Below are 25,024 nucleotides of genomic sequence, written 5' to 3' on the forward strand. Positions count from 1 at the left end.
AAGTTTGCTCTGTGGGTCGACTTGAGGGCACACCCAGATAACAGCATTCACGGAGGAGGTCTGGTCTTGAACAACACGCGAGACGGAGTAAAACTCGAGATGAAACGAAAAGTTGGAGGAACGGGAAACATCACCTGCTACATGTTTGTAGTAGCCGACGCGTTGATGGAGGTTATGAACTCGAATTTGAGAGCAATCATGTATTAAAAAGGACTTGTGTGATAATACAAAAAGAATGGAAGAATTACGGGAAAAAGTTCCTTTTCATTGTATTATCACAGGACCTACTAATTGTGGGAAGACAAAGTACCTCACGGAACAGCTCCGAGGGCCGTTCCGGCATGTGTTTGAATACATTGTGTTGATTTGTCCGACTTATGCGAAAAACAAGTCCTATCGTAGATTTGCTCACGGAGATAAACGTTTCTTGGTATTATCGCCGGATGCTAGTAACACCGATGAGATTAACGAGTTACTAACAGATTGTGCGGTGCTATTTTCTGGTACAAATACGTTACTCGTTTTGGATGACTGTGCTGTATCGAAAGATCTAAAGCAACGCTCGAACAAGTTTATCAATCTAGCGTTCTCAGGGAGACACGAAGGATTATCAGTGTGGGTATTGACGCAACAATTAACATCCATAGCAAAGCCCTTCCGTGATAACGTCGCCTGTGTGGTCACATTCCATAATCCATCTCAAATCGGTACCAAAACACTGTTTGAAGATTATGGAGGTGATTTAGACGTCGAGACTCGTAAAAAGTTTGTAGAACTGCTGAAAACTGAAAAGTATTCCAGACTCTGTTTCTGCCTACGGCATCCATTCCAACGTTATTTGGAGATTCCTGCCACGCGGTGAGAGCTCGAGGGGCTGACCCCTCGAAGTGGTTTAAAAACATCTTGGTCTACTTACAAAATAAGATGGCAAGCATTGAGGATTATATGGAAGAGGAGCCTAAGTCTAAGGGGAGCTCGAAGGGTGAGCCTCCCGAAGATGATGTTGAAGTCAAACGAGAATCGCTGGCTATTCTTGCATCTCTTGGGACTACGAAGGAATTTCTTGGTGTGGACATGAGTTTAGGGGATATCAAGAAGCTCTCGGCGAAAGACGTCGAAAAGTACTTTGTTCGCTACCAGACTGTCTTAGGCAAACAAGTTACTGATGGATTAGTAGAATCAGCACTTCAAGTGGTGTCTCAAGTCATTTCCTACGTGGTTCCTGTAGATGACACCGAAGCGCTTAGCAAAGACTTACAGAACGACGAGTTGGTTAAACGCGAATTGTCAAACTTTGCAGGTCTCTTGGTATTGAAGGGAGGAAGGATGGTAGCACTTGCTAGTGCCCTCTTTCGGGTCGCTAAGCATGTTAAACTAACACCTTCACAGGAGACTTCCAACAAACTTCAAGAAGTTTCAAGCACAACTGAGCAAACTCTTGACCACACCTGAGCACACCTAAGCAAGCTCTTGAGCACACCTGAGCACGTCTAAGCAAGCTCTTGAGCACAACTGGGCAAGCTCTTGAGCACACCTGAGCAAGCTCTTGAGCATGATGTGATTTAAAGATTCTTTATCCAGAGTAAAGAATCATGTCTGACGAAAATCAAGAGGTTGAGCAAATCACAAAGGACCCTCCCCCCAGGAAGAAGAGTGCCGCTAAGGAGAAAGATCCTATAAAAGTCGCTTCTGGTAAGAGAGTTGCCGAATATAATAGGAGGTGTAGAGAAGCACTTGCTAGGGAGATGAAACGCGAGGCGGAGGCGAGTTCAGAAGACGCTGCACGAGCAGAGACACCCCACCAAGAGGGAGCTCGAGGGGATAGCCTCTCGGACGCTTGGATTCCAGAGCTATCGTTTACAACTGTACTGGCTCTAGTCGGAATAGGGCTCACCGCATTGGATATGTATATGCGTTTTTACAAAAAGACGCCTAAGATCAACGCCAACGAGACTGAAACTTTCGAGAGGCCTGCCGCCCGAGGGGCTAGCCTCCCGAACGCGACGCCAAAAATAGGAATGTTGTGATTTAAAGATTATCTGAATCTGTAATAAATAAAATCATGTCAACTGAAAACAAACTTGTGAAAACGATCACCGACTCAGCAGTCATCATCGGATTAGCCGCCGGTATGGGTTATGTTGCTAAAAAGGCTATGAAAGAGTCATTCATCAGCGACCCTTCGTCAAGTGTTACAAACTACGCTAAATGGGTTGCTGTCCTGTCCGGTAGTATGTATCTGAAAGATTATCTGGAAACACAAAAGATTTTGCCAAAACCGCTGTAGGTGACTTAAAGATCTTATAGATTGATTAATAAATGGCGAGTATAGCATTTATGATTGGTGGAGCTATTCTTAATGCGACGGCATTCGTTGGAGGGAGTTACCTAGCGAGATACTTATCTTCTGACGCTACTCATGTTGATAAAGAAAAAATAAGACACGATAAAGCGCTTGAAAAGTATCAACAAGCAATGGGTGATTGGCAGAAAAAACGACAGGAATATCAGGATTGGTTGGGGGAAGAATATAATAATAAACTTCGTGCAGACCAGAATGATAAGGAGACCGATCAGGCTTTCAAACTATACGCTCAAACACATCCAGATTTTGATTTGAAAGAGCCTGAGCTCTCAGATTACTACAGACCAAGTAGCAACCAAAAGATGGGAGAGATGGCATATGTTGGAGGTGGAATGTTAGCTCTTGGCTATGTAGCGAGTAGGTGGATATGAGCCGGCACGACTTAAAGATTTCTTATTTTCAAACAAAATAAGAAATGGATATAGATTTTGATCCCACAACAGAAGAAGGTAGAGAAGATTTGAATACTACCGTGGACGAAGAATATGATTCTCTTCTTCCAAACGATGATGAGGGAGTAGAACCATGGATTAAAAGGATCTCAACTAGATTCGGTAGAGCTACAAGCCACGTGATAGGGAGGTTGCGTGATTTATGGAAAACACGAAACCCTGGGAAGGCTGTCCCCGAGTACATGGAGTTACAGAATATGGGGGGTTCTTCTTCAACGGACGCACTTAGGGTAGACCTTTTGTTATCGAAATATCCAGATCTTGATGAAAATTTAGTTCAGATTTCAACGGATGAAAGAGGGAAACAATTCATTTCCTTCTATTCTGCGAGAAAAGGTGGTTGGACTAGACCAGAAAGGTTGTATAATGAGGATAGAACGGTGCGGAAGAGTGTTGACGACAAAATCAGATCCGGAAAGTACAAGCAAATTCAGATTCAACTCGATGAACTAGACGCTACAGGTAATACACTCAGAGAAGAAGAAGAGAGAAACACCGAGCAAATGAGAAAAAATAATGAGGAACGAAGTGAAACAACTAACCAAGAAAGACTAAGAGCTATAGATCGTAAAAATGAAGAGCTCAGCGAAAGAAATTCTGTCATAGATGAGACTTTGGAAGAGAATCAATTGGAGAGAGAAAATCTTGAAGAGAGAATGCCGTTGAAAGATCGTGTCAAAGCGATTTTTAAGAAATACGGATTTACAGTCGCTGCTGTCGTTACCGCTGTGGGTGTTGTTATCGGTGTTATCGTCTCTAACCTGAAGACGGGTTTGACAAGTGTTGTAAAAGGCGTTGGAGACGGTCTTAAAACAATAGGCAAGAAATTAGGAGAAATACTCCCAGGAATGGTTGGTGCGATAGCTAGTTTCATCTTTAGAACGGCAGGTGAAGTTGTTGGCTTTTTAGCTAAAAACGCATGGCTTCTCATCGTCGCTGTCGTCCTGTATTTCGTAGAACGATTTAAAAGGAGACGGAAATCATAACAAATGGTATTACTCTACATTGAAGGGAACGTTGGTGACTTTACCGTCTATTTAGAACACCCTATTGAAAAGCCGCGGTTTATCGCGCTGCGAGGATGTGCGTTTCATAATCGTTGTAACAGTCTCTCAAGCGAGGGAACGGTCTCCAACGGTGAGAACATTATCCTTAGGATCCCCGCGGGGCAGTATACGATCGAGACGCTAAAACGTCAAATAGATGGGGGTATGCGTCTTGGTGAAAAGTCAGTCTCTATTAGAGACTCGTCACTCGAAGTTCATCGGAACGTCGTGTTGAATGAGCCGCTCGCCTGCCTGTTAGGACTCAAGACCAGGGAGCTGGAAGCAAACACTCGCCACGAGATAAAGATGATAGGTCACGAGGCTATTTTTATCCACTGCGATCTTGTGAACGCGTCCGACTCCCTCCAACAAGGGGCGCCCTCACAAATCCTAGCAAGTGTAGAACTTGATGAAGGAAAGATATACCTCAATCCAAGCGATCCGGTACGGATTAGTACCACATCAGTCGGTTACGTGAGTAGTCTCCGTCTTAGTATAAAGGGCGGTGACGGAAACACAATAGAGCGCGGTCTCTACCCGATACGTCTAATCTTAGAAATTACTTAAAGAATAAACTCTCCCCATAATAAAGCTATGGAAGAGTACAACTCGATCTACCCGAACGTACCCCGAGGGGTCAGCCCCTCGGGTGATAACTTCAGACTCCAAAAGACCCACGATGTTTTGGGAAGTTTGGAGCAAGAAGTTAAACATTACGAGAACGTGAGGAAAAAGTATAAACGAGGGCAGAGCGTGTTTTCAAAGTTAAGTGTGGTCTTAGGACTCTTATCCGTCATTCTTGGGTCTAGTGGTTTGGGGACTTCTCTGTCAGGTTTGGGCATCATCGTTGGAGTTCCGTTGGGTGCTTTGGCTGGTGTTTTCGGTCTCACCTCTGTAGGCTGTGCGGCGGTTTCTAAACGGCTGTCGCAAAAAGTCTCCAAGCACGACCAAACAGCGGCGATGGCAAAGGCAAAAGTAAATAGCATACGCGACCTGGTCTCTAAAGCTTTAAAAGACAACAAAATATCAGACGAAGAGTTCTCTTTAATCTTGAACGAGTTGGACAAGTTTGAGGCTCTAAAGCTCCAGATCCGTCAAAAGTCGGTAAGAGAGGACGAAAAAAACGTAAACATTACCAAGCTGAGGGAAACAGTAAGAGAAGAGATTTTGAAAGACCTGGCGAGTCGACCCGCTCGGTGAAATTTCTGTACGAGAGAACTCCCGTCGGATGGATCTATGAATTGAGATGCGTAAAGGACTGATTTAAAAACATCTTATATGTCATATAAGATGAAATTTACAGAATTTGTGAAAAGGTACCCCTACTACTCACGCTTAAGGTTCTCTGCCGACGAGCACGGCAATGCGCAATTCGTTTTCAATGGGGACGAATACGATCCATTCGACAAGAATGGGAATCTAGTCAAAACGTTATATCACTTCCCTGGTAATAGCTGGAAACCCGAGAATATCCAGGATTTTCTAGTCGCCGACGACACACAAGCATACAAGGAAACGATCCAGCAACTGTTTGGGTTCCCAAAACAATACAGACTAGACGCGCGTGCAGAGTACAAGATATTGCCGTTGGACGAAAACCCTACGAGAAATAATTACGTCTCTTTTGATGTTTTTATAACACCAAAGGTGAAGACACACTTTGTTTTTAGGGACATATTCACCGACAGCTTGCTAGTATTCAGAACAGCAAAGGAGGCTAGTAGGTGGCTCGACGCCCCGAACCTCAGTTATTGGAGTCAAGCCTTAAATTTTGCTATGTTTTGCGCGACTGCTGGATGTGGTGTGACGCGTGACATGATTGACGGCTCTCAAGTGGGGTCATTCTACAGATTTCACATCATTTTCACTATCAGACGAATATTAAACGAGCTACAATGCCCTCTTCCAAAAGATAGGCTCTTTAGTTGGAATAAAAACTTCTACAGCGAAGCGGCTTACCAAAAACTAAGAACAGAATTCCGAACTGGTGACGATTTCCGGTTCCTCGGACCGATAAATCATGGGTTAGGGAACGTTTATAATTATGATTATCACGGCTTGTCATCTTCTAACGACAAGTATAAGCCTTATGACACCATTGATCAATTACACGACGAATGGGACGCTGCCAAAAGCGACCACGAACACATGAATCACTTTGAGATCGAATACCTGAAAGATCTTAGAACTGGGTTTCAGTATGAGTGGTTCTTTCCGGAAAAATCAATGGGGTTAACCAAAGCTGGGTTGTCTAGGATAAACCAGAGCATCGAAGCCTTTGTTTACTGTATTCTAGGCGCGCAAGTTCAGACCCGGTCGTCAATCGTTGGTGATAGCGGTTCAGCTCAGGAAACGAAACAGGTCTTTTCGAAACTCTTTGAAAGCGCGGTGGTGGAAAACAGTATATCGAAAAGTATACAACGGTATCAGTTTGCTTTACAACAGGCGAGACAAAAACTAGACCTGGCTTTCGCCCTCGGCTGTTGGTTAAGTCCATCGTATCTTGTGATAAATAACAACACTTCGATCGCTGGCTATAATAACAAGTTACAAAAAGCCACCACAGATATGAAACTGGGGTTGAATCCGATAAATAACGAGATAAAAACGATCCCAAAACATAATATGGGTCATTCAAAGATTGTGTTACCTCATACCGAGTCAGTCACGGCTCACAAACCGGAACCGGAGGCGAAAACTAACCCAAAGCCGGACGTGATTAAACCCACGAACACACAGCACGAAACTAACCTTGCCACGATCACAGCCTTTACGGCTGGTTTAGCTTGGTATCTATTCCGGTAACATGCGGGGTGCATGTGGACGGATGTGACGTACCGCAAGAAGACAATACCTGTTCACGTGCCAAACAATAGACTGCATACCAGACCACCCTGGCGACCGCGAACTCCCAATGTAAATACAAAACCTATTTTCAGAATCGCTAGTTGTTAGGGCGATTAGGAATGTATGTGTTTTGTAACGTGAGACGCGTTACAAAACTGAGTGGGTCAATGCTAATTTCCGTTACACGTTCTGCAATGGTGCTTTTGTCTATCGTGTTCGCATATTTGAGACCCTCCGCATAACTTACAAAAGGGTCTCTGTTTGCCGTGTCCACACATCCCTTTCCCCTTGCAGTCTTTACAGACATATCTTGCTCGTCTGTGCTCACAAATGCTACCGCCGTTACATTCTCTGCACCGCGTTTTTCTCCGGTTGTGAGGGCAGATTTGCGATCCGTGACAATCTTTGCAATAATATTTCACTCTACCATGAAGACACTTATAATCCGTTGTTCGCTTTACGGGGGATACTTTCGGGTCTTTCACCGTTTGGTTCTCCATTTCTATCAAACCGGTCATGTCCTTAAATCACTTTTCAGTTTTTCACGCCTCGATACTCACCCTCCTAGCCGGCCGACGTCTACCTGGCGAAACACTCTTCCAACATTCCCTTCTCTTGCTCATCCATGCACCAATCCCAAAACCTGTCTGGGTGCCAAGCTACTGGCATTAGTTCGTCCTCCAGCTTTCTACGGAATCTCACCTTGTGTAGCTTCTCCGGGAGCTCCTCATGCACGAGACTCCACCCCCAAGCTGCACGTATCACCGCGAGAATCTCGTGTAGACCTAAGAATCGCGCGTAGTTCATATGTACAATGAGATCGGTCGCGCCCCACTCCAAGCACATCCTGACGACCTCGAGGTTGCCAGATTCGGTGGCTGGTGTTATAGCATAGTCCGGGTCAAACTCGCTGAAGTTTTCTCTCAGCAACTTTAGAACCTCAACGTGACCATTGTACGCCGCCTCAGCGGTGGCCCAACCGACATCGACATCGGCACCTAGATCTATCAACAACTCAACAACCCCCACCTGACCTTCCGCCGCCGCAGCACCCATGGCCTCGGTCATGGCCTCTCCTCCGTCGGCACAATACTCGCCCATCACCTTCAAAACCTCTACGTGCCCGCCTTTCGCGGCCATGGACGCTGGATACATGAAGTCACAGGCGCCCGACTCACAACACATCTTAACGATCTCGGCGTGGCCGTTCATTGCGGCCCTGACCATCGGCTTTTCGAAATCCGTCGCACCCCAACTCTTACACAACCTCACGGTCTCGACGCACCCCTCCCACGCCGCGCGCTCCATAACGGCGTCAAAGTCTGCGGCTCCCCACCTCGCTAAGGTGGCGGCTTGATCCTCCACGGTGAGATTTGTAAGACTTCCAGCACTTTGCATATCCATTTTGTTATTACATCCACGTCTTTAAACCACTTTTTTCGAATTTTTTTAGACGTGTTAATTCACATCTACTCCGAACTGACAGTTTTCTGGAAATCCTGATTTCTCTGGAAATCAGGAAACATCATACCACACCAGGCGTACCCAGGACTGTGGCCACTTCTCTCGCTTTCCTACTGATGGTTAACTCGGAGACGCCCGTTCTTTCGGAGAATTTTTTAAGTGTAATATCGACCCCCTTTAGCCGTACCCAGTAATAGGTTAAAGCGACCGCAAAGGATTGTGGGCGAGCGCGATTCAACTCAGACGAGCGGTTCTTAGATCTGTAGTAGAGCTGGACCACCTCTCCCTTCTGTGCGGGGGACGCCGAGAATCTGTCCATCACGTCGTGAATGTGATGCACAACTGTGGGAGACGCTCCATGTAGTAAGTAATCTTTAGGCGCGTTAACACTAAAGATTTTTAGACCCTTAAGGCAGCTCTTCTTGCTCAATCCAAAAGTTTCCATCAAGGTTTTCGGTGTCTGACACTTACCGGACATCTTGTAGGCGTAGTAGATGCATGCAAAGACGATCGCCTTCCGTGGGTCGCCGCGAAAAATCTGGCCTTTCGTCACCTGAGTGTATATCTCGTTAGCTTTGGCTACAATTACCCCGCTAAAACCCATGTTCTCCACATCCTTGTCAATGTTTCTATCCTCAGACCTACGTACCTGGACCCGACTTGGATTCGAAGACCGTTTGCCGTCGGAATGTCCGTAAAAACCCCATTCTCTTTCGTGCGCGATCACGCGCTGCATCTGTTCCCCGCACTCTAAGCAACTAGTGACCCCGTCTTCTGTGACCAGGTCGTCATGATTGCAAAGGGTGTTACTACTATCCTCGTCTCCCAAGGAGGCTCTACTAGTCTCGTATTTGGTGAGGGCTCGGTCAAACAGTGCAAACTCCGGCATGAGGGTGGGGACGTTAATCCTGGGTACCGGCCCGTCGGGGATATTATATGGTGGTGGTGACCGGTCTTCGGCCGTACGTTCAACCGTTTGTTCCCCCATTTTATTGAACTGTTCACGTCTTTAAGCCACTTTTCAAAGGCTTTTTAGATGTGAAGTCAAGATGCTAGCCTCTCGAGCTGCCTCTAGGCGTGTTGTGTGTGGTCGCTAAGACTTCCGAAGGGGTCCGCGTGAGGGCGGTGCGGTCTAAAGTCTCCACACCTCATTCGTGGACTAGTATCTTACCCATCTTTTTTCGCCATACCGTGGCATGGAGACTAACATTGCTAGAACACCAAGGACAATTGTCGCCGCTCCGGCCACAAACCCAACGGGGTCGAAGCTTCCGTATTCTGAGTCTTCATAGTAATCAGCGTTACAACAGCAGTGTTCAGGCCCCGCATCCGCAGTGTTACTCACATTCACCTCCGGCACCGAACAACCGCCGGCGGTAGCCGCACCATCTCTAATCTTAACCTCCGTCTTTAATGTCATTTTATCTAGGACCCCATACGTCTTTAGACCAGAATAGCCTCCCCGAGCTCCCCCTAGGTGCGACACGTGACAAAATGATCGACAGGTTTTTGACAAAATGATCGACAGGTGGGCGTGGCTATCACGTGACAAAGTGATTGACAGGTTTTTGACAAAATGATTGACAGGTGGGCGTGGTCGTCACGTGACAAAATGATTGACAGGTTTTTGACAAAATGATTGACAGGTGGGCGTGGTCGTCACGTGACAAAGTGATTGACGGGTGGGCGTGGTCGTGCAAGAGATCTCTAGCAAACTCGCGCATGCGCAGGTCGCGAGGCTTGGCGGAGGTGCGCGGAGACTTTCGCGCCATTTTGGAATGAAATTTGGGGAGATCAAAAAGTTGCGCCAGCTGCGCCAAAACCCTACTACTAAGCGCTCCCCTCCTACCCCAAAAAGTAAACGCGAAGGCTAATAGCATCCAAAAGTTATTCCTGTTTTTATTCTTCTACCAAAGTAAAGAGTGTTTATGCATCATTTTATATTGTAATATTTATAAGATTAGTTATTCATATAGCTGAACTTTGAAATAAGCTCCCTGAAGGCATTATTGCGCGTACCAAGGATTTGGTGAAGTGAAAAGGAGGGTCTGCAGTCTTAGGTATCATATTGGAAAAGCGTAGTATTTGTGAGGGACCATCAATAAGCAATCGCATCTTTTGCTGGCTAACGGGGGTGCGCGCAAACTCCGCACCCTCCCCCTCCCCCCTAATTGATTTCTACACTTCTTTAGTCCGAACGGACGCGGTTAGTTTACACGTTTTATGGTTCTAACCACATCTATGGTTCATCAAACACCCCATGACGAGTCCATTGGATACGGGTCAATGCATCGAATGATCGGATGCTCGACATAGACATCGAACCACATTAATCATATGTTTTTTTCTCGTAAGATACACTTGATCGGATTTTTGACACTCGTATCGGTTGGCATACACAGGTATTCACTTTTACCAAGTCTTATGCTCTCTTGCTTTTACTGACTTATCCGATTAGGATTTAGGAAAGTTTTGGGAGATAAGGAGTCCCCCGTTGTTAGCCAGATTAATTTCAAAGTCCGATTTTGCATATATCTATAAAACGCCTCTGCTGCCCTTTGCCTCTGTTTGTTTTCATGATTGATTCGTTTGCGATGAACTGAAACGATTATAACAATGAGCTGAGAGGTGAGGTGATATTATAGTTCATGGCGCCATCATCATACGCTCACTTTTACTTCTCCATAATATGAGGGTAATTTGAGACAAAGATTTATCCCGATGTAATTCAGATGAATTTTGGAGCATTTTGTATTTGTATTTGCGCCTAGACATATTTGCATTGCTTACATTACATGGATTGGGCAACAACTCTGCACGTGCTCATTTTAAAAGTAGCCAATCAAAACTACGCCTGAGTGAGTTTATTGTTCTACTGAGCCAATCAGATAGCGATAGAGGGCACAACGCCGGTAGCCGCGACTAGGTAGTCGAGATTTTTCCCTGAGACTGGAAATGGACTGTCGCTTTTACATTCGCAGGTAAAAATGACAGTCGCTTTACAAAGGCGGACCCCCAAAGTTTATACTTTAGATGAGGTGAAAGAACACTGCTCCAAAGGAGACTGCTGGGTCGTTGTTGAAGATTCAGTGTACGATTTGAGCAAATGGATCGGTCATCATCCCGGAGGAGAGCTGCCGATTCTCTACATGGCCGGCCGCGAGTGCACTGATGTCTTCAAGGCTTTTCACCCGGCGTGGGTATTTACAAAGAAGCTACCGGCTTTCAAGATCGGCAAGCTCGATGATACACGCAAGGAGAAGAAGGAAACTAGTCTCAGTGAGGATTTCGAAAAGCTGCGGCAAGAAATAATCGAAGGAGGAGGACTCCAGACGAATTGTAAGTTGCTCACAAGCGAGGAGAAAAACGTACTTATGGTGCCAGTTGGTTATGTCACATTGTAAGATTTGATTATGCAATTCCGTATATTTAGCTCGCAAATTCAACCCTCGATGTGCTAGGAGATCTCATGGAAAAACGTAGTCCATCTTAGTTAGATAGATGGAGTAAAACTGACGTGCTTCCCTCGACTCCTTGGGCCATCATTTTTATTTCAAAATTCACTCCCGCTAGGCAATCAGAAGTGTGCATTGTGACTCGTGTTTTAAGTAGACTTTCCTTCTTTTCCTCAGTTATAGCGATTTTTTTATCGTTGACCGAGCTTGACAGTCCTCGTCGACCTTTACGCTCAGTTGATCGGCTTTTTTGACTGGATTACAAGTCGTGTAGTTATTTTGACTGACTGAGCATAGTAAAGCTAGAGCTAAGTGAACTCTGGGTGTGATGCGAATCGCTCTGCTTTTATCCCCTAAACTTGTTTCGTCTTTCCTAAACGCCTTGTTTGTATTAAACGAATTTATGGCATAATAGAAAATAAATTCACCGGCTATTGGCACCCACTTCAAATAAACATTCGAAAAAATAGCTGGCGATATTCTAGGTGTATGAGATGTGTCATGCAACTCGGCGATGTCCGTCTGTAGACGTTAATATCTACATCGAGATCACTGTAAATCCTAGGTGGGGTCGCCATAACATGTATGTCTGAAGTAGCTTAATAGTAAGAATTATCATGTGATTTTAGTAATGTCCTTTTCTAGCATTATGTAGATATTGTTAAGGAAGAGAATAATGTCAAATTTTATGTTAATAGTAAATGCCCCATTCACCTATTTTCAATCCCCATGAGAATTATATAGGAAATTTTATCTTGTTAAAATACGAAGTTAATATTGAAAGGCTAAGACATAAGTAAATTTTCTCGCTAGCAAACTGAGCACATGTAATGCAAATGAAGTTATTCAGATGGCTTATTGTCTGCTATGAACACCCTGTCGTGTTGCCATTGTTGATTTCTTAAGGAGTACGGGTGTTTTGAAAATATCGGTGAATATAAAAAACAAATTCGATTTATTCGGGTCTTCTCGTAAAAGTCATCAGGAGGCCTTGGATATTTCTGTTATGCAAGAGTTGCTAGAAGCATCGAAATCGACCCTTTCCATTACATGAATTTCTAGTACTTACAAGTGACAAGTTTGACATCTGGTTATGACTAGAAGTGTAACGCATTCCTCTGGGGTATAAAATATAATTCTAAGCCAGAGTTACCACACTAGACTTGAGTTTTAGAGATATTTATTATGGAAGTTTAGTGTAAACGTCATGTTATGCATATATATTTGTGTTATTTCAAATTGAAAACAATGCTGGTAATATCATTAATTTATTAATTATGTTTCTAGTCAAACACTTTGGCAAGAATATTCCAATTTAGTGATAATACATATTTAGGTACTAAAAAAGCAATAATACAACTAACATAGATTAGGTGCCTAAAACCGGAGCAGAAGAGTCCTCAGGTAGTCTAGGAGTATGATCTCAAGACTACTGTTTTTTGCAATTTTTTAAAGGTAATAAAAGGTCCATAATAACAACATTCCCCTCTGTTATGCTTGGTATATCCTCCTCACCTCTTGACATAGATACAACTTTTTTGGAATGCATGGTCCAAGCTTTATTTTATCTTAGCTATTTCTCCTGCCATTATGAAATGCTTAAAATCCTCCCAATCAACACAATTTTTGTAGCACAGAGATGGTGAATAGGTGATGTGGGGGGGGGGGGGGGGGTTGTTTGGCAGAAGAGGTTGTGGAGGGGGTAGAGATGGAGGGAGGGTGGTTTCGAGGGGGAGGGGGTATCTGGGTTTGATATAGACTTCTGCTAAAAATAAATACTAACAGTTTAAAAAAATAGATTAATACATATAACACTTGATACATATTTATAGGTACATTTATATGTAATAAGCATTAATGTAAAAAAAAAACATATCCAATCTGAAAAGTATGGCAGCACTGCCACAGCCTTGCCTTTCGTGGATTTTCTATTGTTGCATGTCTTTGTAAATAATTTCAGCGATATTTTCTCATTTCAAATTAAGCGATTTTGTGAAGTAACCTCCTGCAATTGATATGAGAACATGCACATGGCTGTTCATGAACATGCAATGGATTGTTAAGGTCCCTGGCATAGTAAAGAATCGTTTTTAGTGAGAGAAAATGACAGGCTTTTAAAAGGACAATAACATGACTTTTGGAGGGCATAATGTTAGCATCATTTGCACATCATTTATCACTACACATGGCCAAAGAATACAACCGTCCATCCCAGTTGAATAGGGAAATTTGTTATCACCTCAACATACATATACAAACTTTCGTAGGTTAAATGAAAAAACCTTGTAAAAATCATGTAAAACTCTAGAACAGGGCAATTAAAAATCCCAAAAGGCAATACAAATGAAAACATTATTTTCAATAATAGCCAATGTTAAATTTATTATCACCTCAACATACATATACAAACTTTCGTAGGTTAAATGACAAAAACTTGTAAAAATCATGTAAAACTCATCCCAAAAGGCAATACAAATGAAAACATTATTTTCAATAATAGCCAATGTTATTTTGGAACTTACACTTTTTTTAGACTTCTATTAAGGATACCGTAGATCCAACTGGTAATTACCACGATCGTCCTGGCTAAATCACTCGTGCTTGCGTTGGATTAAAGCAAATGCCAACAAACTATATATCAATTTAAAGCTTAATGATTGTTCTTTCCTCCTAAGGTAATCATTTTTTATACGCGCTTAATTTTGAGTGCTTTTGCCTGATCAGAAGTGCGAAATAGACCACTTTTAAACATGAGAATTATTTATACACACCAAAAGCACGGGATCTGCATTATATCTTTTGTCATGTACTGAACTGACAAACCGTGTCTACATTTGACGTCACACAGCCTAGTTGATTAAAAACCAAGGGTCACAGTTATGGGTGGAATAATTTTGCTTCTTTGGCTACAATGCACTAATTAAATCTGTAGCAAAAAAAAGCTATTGACTATCCGTGGCAGGGTGTGATAGAACAATATCTATACTAGACGCTTGCCAAGTTGCGCAGGATTCGGGCAGTTAGAAGTGTACCTCACATATTTAGAGTAAGATGGGGTTAAATTTGATTGCGAGATATCTGGGATTGTAGTTGTGTAAACATTAGAAGCAGCGTGACAGTAATGACAGACGGAGAGCAAATAGAGCTGCGTATGGCAACCAATCACATTTCACGCTCTACACGCAGCGGGAAAACTCTTAGGCGCTCAAATGTCATAGCGCTAGTCGTGCAAGTGAAGTAAGATGCCTAGACCGAAGCGAGCTTACAGCGAAGAGGATTCTTACTTAATCTTGAAATAGTTTACAACTATGCAAAATTTAGAGTAAACGCTTATAAAGTTGATATAAATACGGATAAATCTCGGATAAAACATTGATAATGATGCTGATGCGCTTGTATGCAAATTAGAGGGAAAAGCAGTAAAACTAAGTTCCCCGGATGTTGATCACGGGACTTTGAGCTAAGTAAACAGGATTATGTGATTATCGACGCCTATGATTAAACGCAGCACTCTTTCGAATTCGGTTTTTCTTGAATATCTGGCGAAGTATTTAAGATTTTTTTTTTTTTTTTGCATTTGGGTCTATGGTATCGTTACGTTTAAAAAATGTACTTATCCGTCGCTATAATTGCTTTCCAGAAGCATGCATCGCCGTTTTTGGGCTGATGATGAGTGGTCTTCATTGACATTCTCTTTAAAGCCACCATGATAAATGTTCATAGTCCTGCTTGTAAATACCGAGTGCATATTTTATACGGTTGAGCCAAGTAAATAAACTGCTTGTGAAGTAGAGACTGTGGGTTGTAGTTAGACTCAGTCCTGTTTTGATCTCGCTCGACAATTGTGGCTGAAAATCACAAAAAATCTTCGAACATTTCCTTTTTAGGGGACATGTTGTTTGATTAATATAATGGGTAAGGCTTCTTTCATCCTTGTGCTTGGTTATTTCGCAGATTTTCTTTGCCTCCAAGCCACGTTGGTAGCGAGGAGTTACAGCCGATGCTCCCACACAGTGGTTTGTGCATCTCTGCACAAACTGGCACTAAAATGGTGTCCGCGTGATCTCATTGGTTGAGCGTGGGAGCAGAGCGCAAACATCGCCAATCAGAATGAGGGCGGTAAAATCCAATTGTGGCCCCGCACATTTGACATTTGGCCTGCACTAATAGAGCGTTTCAGAAAGGGCTGTTTACAATTTGGCTGCGCGTAGTGATAATAATTGATCAGACCATAAAAATGTTTTCTTAGTGCCTTAACTAACAATTCCCTTATTTCCAGACTGGTTTTATATCCGACTGGCATCTATGCTGGCCCTGCTGTTTGCCTCAATAATATACTGTGTCGTATTCTCCAACAATGTGTACATCCAAGTAGCAGCAGGCATCTTGGTAGCAGTTTTCTGGCAGCAGATGGCATTTATTGGCCATGATGCAGGGCACCATGCAATATTCCATGACGAGCAGTGGGACGACAGACTTGGCCTTGTTGTAGGCAACCTCCTAACTGGGGTCAGCATTGGATGGTGGAAAAAGAGTCACAATGCACATCATGTTGTGACCAACTCTGTGGAGCTGGACCCTGACATTCAGCATCTACCAGTTCTTGCTGTCACAGATAAGTTCTTCAACTCCATCAAGTCCATCTATCATGACAGAGTCATGCATTTTGATGGCTTGGCCAAGTTCTTTGTCCGCTATCAGCACCATTTGTATTTCCTCATCATGGGACTTGCAAGGTTCAATCTCTACGCCCAGAGCTTCTTGCTGGTGCTGTCAAAGGAGAGGGTGAAGTTGCGTGTGATGGAGTTCGTCACTATGGTCTTGTTCTGGACCTGGTACTTGACCCTGTGCTCCTATCTGCCAACATGGTCAACAAGATTTGCGTTTGTGTTCCTGGCTCATTTCCTTGCTGGGATTATCCACATCCAGATCACGCTCAGCCATTTCTCCATGGAGACATACAACGGCCTGCCCCTTGATGCTTTCAAAGAAAACAGGTTTCTTCTCTCACAAATGGATACCACCATGGACATTGAGTGTGATCCCAATCTGGATTTCTTCCATGGCGGCCTGCAATTCCAGTTTGAGCACCACCTCTTCCCTCGTGTTGCACGCCAAAACCTGCGCTCAATCCAGGAGAAGATGAAGTTGCTGTGCAAAAAACATGGGCTGCCATATCGCTCCAAATCTTTTGTGGATGCCAACATTGAGGTTATCCAGTGTCTGAAGGACACTGCTGAGAAGTCAAAGTGCTTTTCCCCAAAGATCTGGGATAGTGTTCATTGCATTGGTTAGATAACAATAGCAGTGATCAGCATAGCTAGACATTTTTAGTTTTATCAGTGTTATGTAATTGAGTAAGTGTAATGGTTTAAATTGAATTTAAGATTTTTTTTCTTAAATAAACATGGTAGTTTTCAATAGGTTTTTTGGTCAGATAAACCCAAGCTATTGAAAAAAGGAGTTGAGGGAAAACTGAATTAAACAAACAAACAAAAATCCCTACTGAAAACTAATCTGTTCGTAAAGTTTATAATTGAAAATCAAGTATTCTTTTACTTATATGAGGAGAAGGGGATTTTCCCATAGTTTTATTTCATGCAAATGTTTCATTTCAAATCAACTTCAGAAACTAGTTTGAGAGGACCACTAAACTAGCTGTTTTCTTTTTGGACCTGATTGGTTACGTAAACCTTATTTTTGCTATTGACATTTTTGTTTCTTCTTTCTGTGCAAAGTATAGATTACTGTTCTCTTTCAAATCCAATAATTGCATTATTTATTGCATTTGTTAGAACAAATAAGGCAATTTTTCAAATCATATGACTGTTATCCAAAGTAATGCAGTATTTATGGAGTTTGAAAATGACATTCATTGATATTTATGGACTTGTCAAAAAGCTTATAGATACTGTTAAATGTTCTATTGCAAAATAGTTACATCCTTGGTCCATAGCCAAGGTGACTTAAAATACAAATATACAAGTTGTTTCTAACTTGCAGTTCTAAAACCACTTGGTGCATAATATAATTTTTATATTAAATATGATGATATTCAATATTTATGCTTTGCACTCTCCAATAATTTATTTTCAATTTGCCTGAAATTATATAGAGATTATATAAAGGAACAAAAAAAATCAGATGAAGTATTAAAGAGTTATTTTGATCTTGAATTAAAAAAAAAATTAAACAGAACTGTGAGTTCACAAAGTGTGGGCTGTGGAAAGAGATTACAAATTATAAGCTATAATTTTTTTGTGCTGTTTTCTCAAATTTTATTCTAACTGATATATTATATTATAAAGCAATAAGATGCATCTTTTGTGTCAGGTAATATATGTTATATTGCTTTTATAAAATGAACACTACTATCTAACAGGCACATGGCATGTTAGATTTATTGTTGGTATTTTAGAAACAAAAATAAAGTAGTAATCTTATTAGTTTGATCTCAGAATGGTTAGGGCAAATAGTGATGTTCAACTAATTTGAGACTATTTCACCATACAAAAGTTATAATGTTGCTTTATCTAATATTGTACCATGTAGGTGTTTTAATTGTATGCAGTATCCAAGTTCTGACACTTAGAGTAAGTCAGAGTAGGTGATTAGTACTTGGCTAGCTGGTTTTTAAATTTGTCTACTGGTGTAGTACAAAACACGGTGGGTGTGACTCTCCCTAAAAAATGTACATAAGCTTGTCCTATCCTTTAGGGTATAAAATCCGCCCAAGAGCTCTCCCTTAGGGTCTTCTGAAAATCTGCTATCCCTTAGGGTGTCTATCAGGGGACCGACCCCAAAAATGCAAATCACACTTCCTGTTTCAGTTTGTAACCCTTTCTGTTTAATCAAATTTCAGTCAGTTGTAATAAAACTCAAAAACCTGATAATTCTTTTGTTTTATCTGCTATCGCTTAAAAGGGTTAAACAAATCCAGGACCCACACCCATTTTGCTATCCCTTCGGGTCAACATTCCTTTACTAAACCTCAAGCTGTAATGATAATTTAAAAGGTGCTTCAAGAAAGATGGTTATTACTAATAAGTTTAGAACTCTAGAAACATTTGATTAAATGGTTAAATTGATTAAATCCTGATTTCAGGGACGTCAACACTGAGACCAGGCCTGTTTGCATTGCTATTATTAGGCTTTTGGGCAGTACCCAGGAAAAGGGCCAGGGCTCCTTTCTAACAGTCCGATAAAGAGTAAAATGGATGGGGTATTGTGAAAAATAAAGGATTGTGGAGATAATTGGGGGGGGGGGGAGGGGACCATCCAAAAAGAAGTGGGCCACCAATATATAAATAATGTCATGAAAGGGTAACTCTGTGAATTTGTTACCTTGCATTTCTAATAAGAGATACACATGGTGTGGGAAGGGGATATATATATATTTTTGCATATCACATCCTGTAATAATGACAATAGCTTGGGGTACTACAGGCTGTGGGACAAAAAAACGCCTAGGGGTGGGTAGGTATTGCATTCTTGCTAACCTTGAAAGCTAAAAAAACCAGGAGATTGTGCTTCAAATACAAGAACTGTATAAGCAATTCTCGAATTTTCTTGGGAGATTACAGTATGGGAATATGTATAGGACGTTCCAATTTTTTTACCGTGAGATGAAGGCTAAAATCCAGAGTCTCCCGCTCGAGTTGACAGGTATGGTATTGTCTTGCAATTCCATTTGAGTAACAATGTTGCCCCATTGTATATAATGCATGAAAAATTGTGAGCACAAGAAAATGAGAGTCGCTCTTCCCCTGTCATTTTAAAGCTATGTTAGAAAGTACCCCCCTTGGGTCAAAGGCTGGTTATGTGCCCTGGTTGTGCAGTTGTAATGTTGCACATGGCTGTTTCCTCTCTACCTCATATCTCACATGGCTAAACTTTTTACACAGTTATACTTTCCACTGAAATCCAGGGAAACAGTTGCTTAGTAGGCTTTATATAACTATCATACTTAACAACTACTTAACCTATACTATCAGAAAATCAGTGAAATATAAAGTCTAAAGAAAGATTAATTTTTTTATTTTATTGGATTTGTCTCTTTACCCCACCCCCCCCCCCCCCCCAACCCCCCTGCCCAACACACACACACACCCTTTAAAGATCCCATAGGGGTATTCAGATATTAGCATGACAGGGCGTTTCAGAATTTTTTTTTGCTTTTTCTTTTGTGTGTGTGCGTGCTTGCATGTGTGTGTGTGTGTTAATGGGTTGTAAATCGCCATCCAGGGTTTATAGCAGAGTATCCCCATGGGACCTGGGCTGGTCATGGGGTCTTGCATCAGTGACATGACCCATGCAAATTACTTAACAGCTATATATGACAAAAAATGCCACACCTAAATCCTTCATTTCTCAGGGAGATCTTCAGTCGTGGGATTAGTCCTTTTTTGCATACTTGTAACAAGAGATGTTTTCCATTTGTCCTCTGGGACTAACTTGGCCCATTCTGGTATTGCAGAGCTTGGAAGTGTGATGTTGGACATGACTTGTCGGATAAGGTCAACTTGATCTAAGGAAGTAAAAATAATGTTAGAACTAACAGCACAAAAATCAAAAGGTCGCATAGTTTTAATAAATCATAGCTATATTTAAAAAAAAAATAAGAGCGAATTTTAACGATTAAACATATTCTTAAGAAAATTGTGTTTATGTAGTGGGGTGCTAATTCTCATGAAAATATTTTTTGCATACTTATTTATGACAGCCATCAATTGGTTCATAAATATAAAACAAGCATGTAAAAAGTTAATTTGTTTAATGTTTTTAACATTAAAAGACTGTAGGATACAAGTTTTATTGTTTTAACAATTTCATGTCTGTGGACATGAATACAAAAAAAAAACTTTCTGTAAAGAACTGGGCATTTATTAACATGATTGTTTATACAACTTGGTTCACTTATTAATTTTAACACATCTGCCAAGCTTACCGCTGTCCATTTGAGCTGCTCTAGCGGCAACACTGGGTAAGTTGGTATCTATCGCACTTGCTGATAAGATAGTAGCAGTTGAATCCTGCCTTGCTGTTGACAATGAATTGGAAGCTACTTCTGTATTGTTGGACTCATCCTGAAATATTTAAATGAACCACACAAAATTAACATGAAGTTGATGTACAAAATAGCCTCTGTCCACTAGGGGATCTAGGGGGGGGGGGGGGGTAGGGGTTTAACCCCTCCACTTTGCACTGCCAGAAAGCCCTATGTAAAAAGAATTACCCCTCCCCCTTTGTCACTGAGCCAAACCCCCCTTTAGCAAAAAGCTCTAGATCCGCCTATGCTGTCACCCGCTGTTTTATCATCCTAGTAAAGTGTGGGAAAGCTAATTTGGGAAATTTTGGGAATTTGGTAAAAAAACATAATATTTTAATTTTAGATGGTTGATGAAGAATTATTCCCATAATTTGTCTTTCAATATTGGTTGAAAACAATAACAAAGATGTGGCTGATAAGGGCTTTTTAAAAAAAAAAAGGCTTGTGGACACAAGTGACAAAATAGAACGAGTGCAATGAGGAACATACCAATGCAATCTTCTATTGTTGTCATAATGCTACACTTATTACACACTTTTGTTGTTATGCTGCTAAATTACATCAAGCTTCATAAAACAATAAATCCTCATTAAAAAGGACCTCAATGAGGTAGAGCTATACAACATATAACATTTTGCATAATTTTTTTTTGATAATCAACTGAGCAACAACAGCTTGTGTAGCAAGCACGAAGGGCAGAGATGATGATTATTTGCATGTGAAGACAGAAGAGAAACAAGAGGGAGCAATTGAAGTTAACCTGTGTTCTTTTAAAGTAGGCCCCTATAGCTCAGGGGCCGGTTGCACAAAGCCTGGATAAGTCTTATCCACCGGTTAAATCCTTACCCAGCGTATAAAAGCTATCCAAGTGGCGTGATTTGGTTGCACAAAGCCGGAATAAAAGTTATCCAGCGGTTAAAGTTATCCGGATGATAAAGGTCGGATAAAATCTTATCCACATAATAAATGTGAAGAAAAAACAAAATGGCATCTTGCTTTCAATTTTTTTTGTCAGAATTTAGATTAATTTTAGACGCAGCGAAAGTTGAAACACATGCAAACGACGAATTTTACTCTTGGTAAATTTACAATTAACTACGAACTTACATGCAGCTTTGGCAGGACTGGAATCAAACTATATTGTCCGTTCTGTCGAGAAATGTGACTCCCAAAAACAGGAAGAAGCTAAACACTATCCCCTGTGATCATTCAATGATTTACATGCACTTTGCTTCGATAAACTGTTTGTTTTCTGGCATTTTAAGTAGCTTTTTCAATGGTCTCCAATGGCTCATCAACTTCTTTACTTCAAGCAATGCCTAGTATATTTAGAAGTATCAATTCCGAAAGGTTGAGGGGACTTAAATAGAGGTAAAGGGTATAACCCTATTAGACATCAGCCTAATAACACCCCCACTACCACCCCCCTGAAATTTCAATGTTGCATCTTTTAGAATGCTAAGTCACATAATATCAATTCATAGTAAACGAGCGTAGAAAGCTCTTCGCAGGAGGGTACAGTAATACTCGCCTGCGTTTCTTGTACATAGCCAATCGGTGCTTCAGAACCGTCGTCCATTGAGAGCGGTACGTACCCCTGGCTAGCGTCGCCATCATCGTCTTCTTCGCTCGAGCTTGACTCATCTATCGCCACGACGACTGGTTCTTCCTCGGATTCCGATCCATTACAGTCCTGAGGGATATCTTTGGGGGATATTTGTGGAGTCATGAAGACGGGAAAAGCATTTGTTTCATCAGGATTTGACATGAATTTCAGTCGCTTTTCTTGTACTACTCCGTTTTGTTGTTGATGGTGTCAAGAAAGCCATCCCATGATCCAGTGCGGCAAGTGACCGGTACACAGGCTACCCAAAAAGGCAAAGAATTTTAACAACATATTGCTCTCGAAAATTCAATAAATTAATTTTCCTTCTGCTGTTCAGATCAAATACTTATGTTCATAATGTATTTCTTTAAGTCTTTAAGAATAATCTACCAAAAATGGAAAAATATCGCGATTTGTTATTCATGATTATAGTTGTTGTTTTAGACTGGAACCAGTGGCTGATCGTTTTCTAAGTTATAACCCCATGACTATTATCCAGGAAATTTAAAGAGTAGATTTGAGACAAAAACAAATACTTCTAATTAAATGGTGATCAGGGTAGGGTGGGTGGAGTGGAGGTTTCCCCTTTCCATGCTGGTCAGCAGTATACCAAGATATAGCATTTAGCTGCCATCTTGTTTATTTAGGGTTTTTTGTCGGTCGACGAAAAGTCGAGTTGTTTTCCCTTTCGCCTGATAAAGACTTCATCCATTACAAGACGCAAACTCATTAGGAAGAAAACACCGTCATGACTCGCCTGGGTCTGTTTGAGATCAAATAATGGGAAACAAATCGGGGAAATCCTCGAAGAAGAGATTGAATTGGGATATTGACAAGTCGACAACATCCACCCTTCCATCACGTCCGCTGCAGCATCTACGATGCTTCCCACAGGATAGAAATGGCTACATGTCCAACACAGCTAGAATAGTAGCTCAGCTACATCATCTAAAGAGCGGTCAAACTAGGACAGATTACGGTGAGGAAATCCGTTGCTGTGTGTTCGCCCCAGACGACGAAACCACTATTCTCACAACATCTAATCCCTGTGGTCCGAATGTACGGCCTGAGGAAGGACTTGGGCATTTTCGCGTGTTTGATGTATCCAGGGGTGAATGTAAAAAGGAGATTACTACATATTACTCCCAGGAATGCGATATTTCGTCGGATGGCGACTCGATCGCTTTCGTGATGAACGCAACTAAAGGGGAAGTCGCCCGAATAAAACGAAACAGAACGTCACTTAGTGGGGTTTCGGAAAAGCTTGAAAAATTCCAGCCCGAATGCAATGGGCTTATCGGCCAAACAATGATCTGCAAATTCTCTCCGGACAATTGCTACTTGCTAAGTGCGGCATGCGTTGATTTTCACACTATTCGCGAAACGAATGAATTGCGAGTGTGGAATGTGAAGTCAATGGACATGATCAAGAGCGTGGTATTACGTGATCTTTCAGACTTCTGTGGGTTTGTTACGAGCTGTAATTTCTCCCCTGATGGATCTTTTATCGCTTTTTCTACCTCCCAAGAGCAGTTATGCGTCCTTAAAGCAAAAACTCTGGAGATTGTTTGTGTTCTGCGCAAGAGATGCAGGGGAAACAAGTGTTGGTGTGTGTTTAATCCCAGATACAGAAATGGGGTATTGGCATGTTGCCTGCAGGATGGCCGAATTGAGATCTGGACCCGAGAAGACACTGCCCCACACCCTACCCTTAGCTGTGACCCGCAGGTTACGTACACCTGTGATAAGCAGCAACGGGTGACATCAAGTGCTAGGCTCTACTCGTGTCAATATTCAAAGGATGGTAAATATCTGGCAGCTGGGACATCAGAAGCAAATATTATTCTATTGGATCCAGACTCTTTAAGTACATTACTTGTGTTGGATTGCAAGGCAGTATCTGCGCCGAATGAAGGCATGATACAGAGTGCAATTATACACTGTATTGCTTTCTCAAACTCATGCCAGTATCTAGCTGCCGGTTATAATGATGGTGTTGTTAGGATATGGTCATTGCCAGCAAGGTTTGACTTGCAACATATGTGCCGTACTGCAATCTTGCAGTACGTCCCTGCAAACAAAATCTATTTACTCCCAATCCCTAATGCCCTGAAGGTTTATCTATTATATTGGCCACAGTAATAAAATTATCTTTAGAGATAAATTGAATTATAGGTATTTTCCTCATATTCTGAGTTTAAAAGCATTAGATCCAAATGCTTTGCTCTATGTTTTTTAACATTGTTTTAAGCACAAGAAAAGCAATACTACAAGAATGCCACAGACATTTGTTACAAATCAGTCATCTAACTCTCAATTATGGTATCACTCGATATTACAGAAAGAATTAATAGAAAATACTGTTATCTATTAAATCTTGATAATTGGCCATCAATATCTAAATAAAATAAGAAATTCTCCATCTGTACTAACACACATATACAAATACATACACAATGTTAATTTTGTCCTCTCATTAATAATATATTCCTGTGCATCAGACAAAAAATCATTACAATTTAAAGTCAAGAAAGATATATGGTCAATAAAAGAATACCCAGATTATTTAAAAATAGTCTTATTAGATGGTTTGATCTTATAATTTCATTTTTCCAATTTTTCTTGCACAATTTAAATGAAAATACTTTAAATATGAACAAAATATCCATAATGTGGTTAGGGTTTTTTATTGTCTGTTTGTACTTAAGGCTTCCCTGCACTGGTTAGCCATATTTCAAGA

General features: G+C 41.5%; 4 protein-coding genes across 5 annotated transcripts in view; 2 read left to right on the top strand and 2 right to left on the bottom strand.

Annotated features, from left to right (window-relative positions):
- LOC5520800 (delta(8)-fatty-acid desaturase) overlaps window positions 1-18,519 on the top strand; it is a 28,071-nt gene extending 9,552 nt beyond the window's left edge. The window contains exons 1-3 of one of the 2 annotated variants that reach the window (XM_032365755.2): window positions 10,558-10,576; window positions 11,156-11,513; window positions 15,909-18,519. In XM_032365755.2, the coding sequence (XP_032221646.1) occupies window positions 11,162-11,513; window positions 15,909-16,924 (1,368 nt within the window). In that variant the 5' untranslated portion in view covers window positions 10,558-10,576; window positions 11,156-11,161 and the 3' untranslated portion in view covers window positions 16,925-18,519. Of the gene's footprint in view, window positions 1-10,557; window positions 10,577-11,155; window positions 11,514-15,908 lie in introns of those variants that run through there. The other variant, XM_001640567.3, reaches the window with a different exon arrangement.
- LOC125568298 (transcription initiation factor IIB-like) lies at window positions 8,236-9,162 on the bottom strand. The gene has a single exon (XM_048730229.1). The coding sequence runs from the start codon at window positions 9,160-9,162 to the stop codon at window positions 8,236-8,238; it is 927 nt and encodes a 308-aa protein (XP_048586186.1).
- Window positions 18,520-19,810: 1,291 nt separating the features above from the next.
- LOC116604019 lies at window positions 19,811-22,520 on the bottom strand. The gene is made up of 3 exons (XM_032365756.2): window positions 22,210-22,520; window positions 20,577-20,715; window positions 19,811-20,156 (listed from the first exon to the last, which is right to left on the bottom strand). The coding sequence occupies exons 1-3, from the start codon at window positions 22,444-22,446 to the stop codon at window positions 19,993-19,995; spliced, it is 540 nt and encodes a 179-aa protein (XP_032221647.2). The 5' UTR covers window positions 22,447-22,520; the 3' UTR covers window positions 19,811-19,992.
- A 372-nt stretch (window positions 22,521-22,892) lies between these two features.
- LOC5520801 (WD repeat and SOCS box-containing protein 1) lies at window positions 22,893-24,857 on the top strand. The gene has a single exon (XM_001640568.3). The coding sequence runs from the start codon at window positions 23,065-23,067 to the stop codon at window positions 24,424-24,426; it is 1,362 nt and encodes a 453-aa protein (XP_001640618.1). The 5' UTR covers window positions 22,893-23,064; the 3' UTR covers window positions 24,427-24,857.
- The last annotated feature ends 167 nt before the right edge of the window (window positions 24,858-25,024 follow it).

Source organism: Nematostella vectensis, chromosome 7 (genome assembly GCF_932526225.1).
Source record: "Nematostella vectensis chromosome 7, jaNemVect1.1, whole genome shotgun sequence".
NCBI classification, from domain to species: domain Eukaryota; kingdom Metazoa; phylum Cnidaria; class Anthozoa; order Actiniaria; family Edwardsiidae; genus Nematostella; species Nematostella vectensis.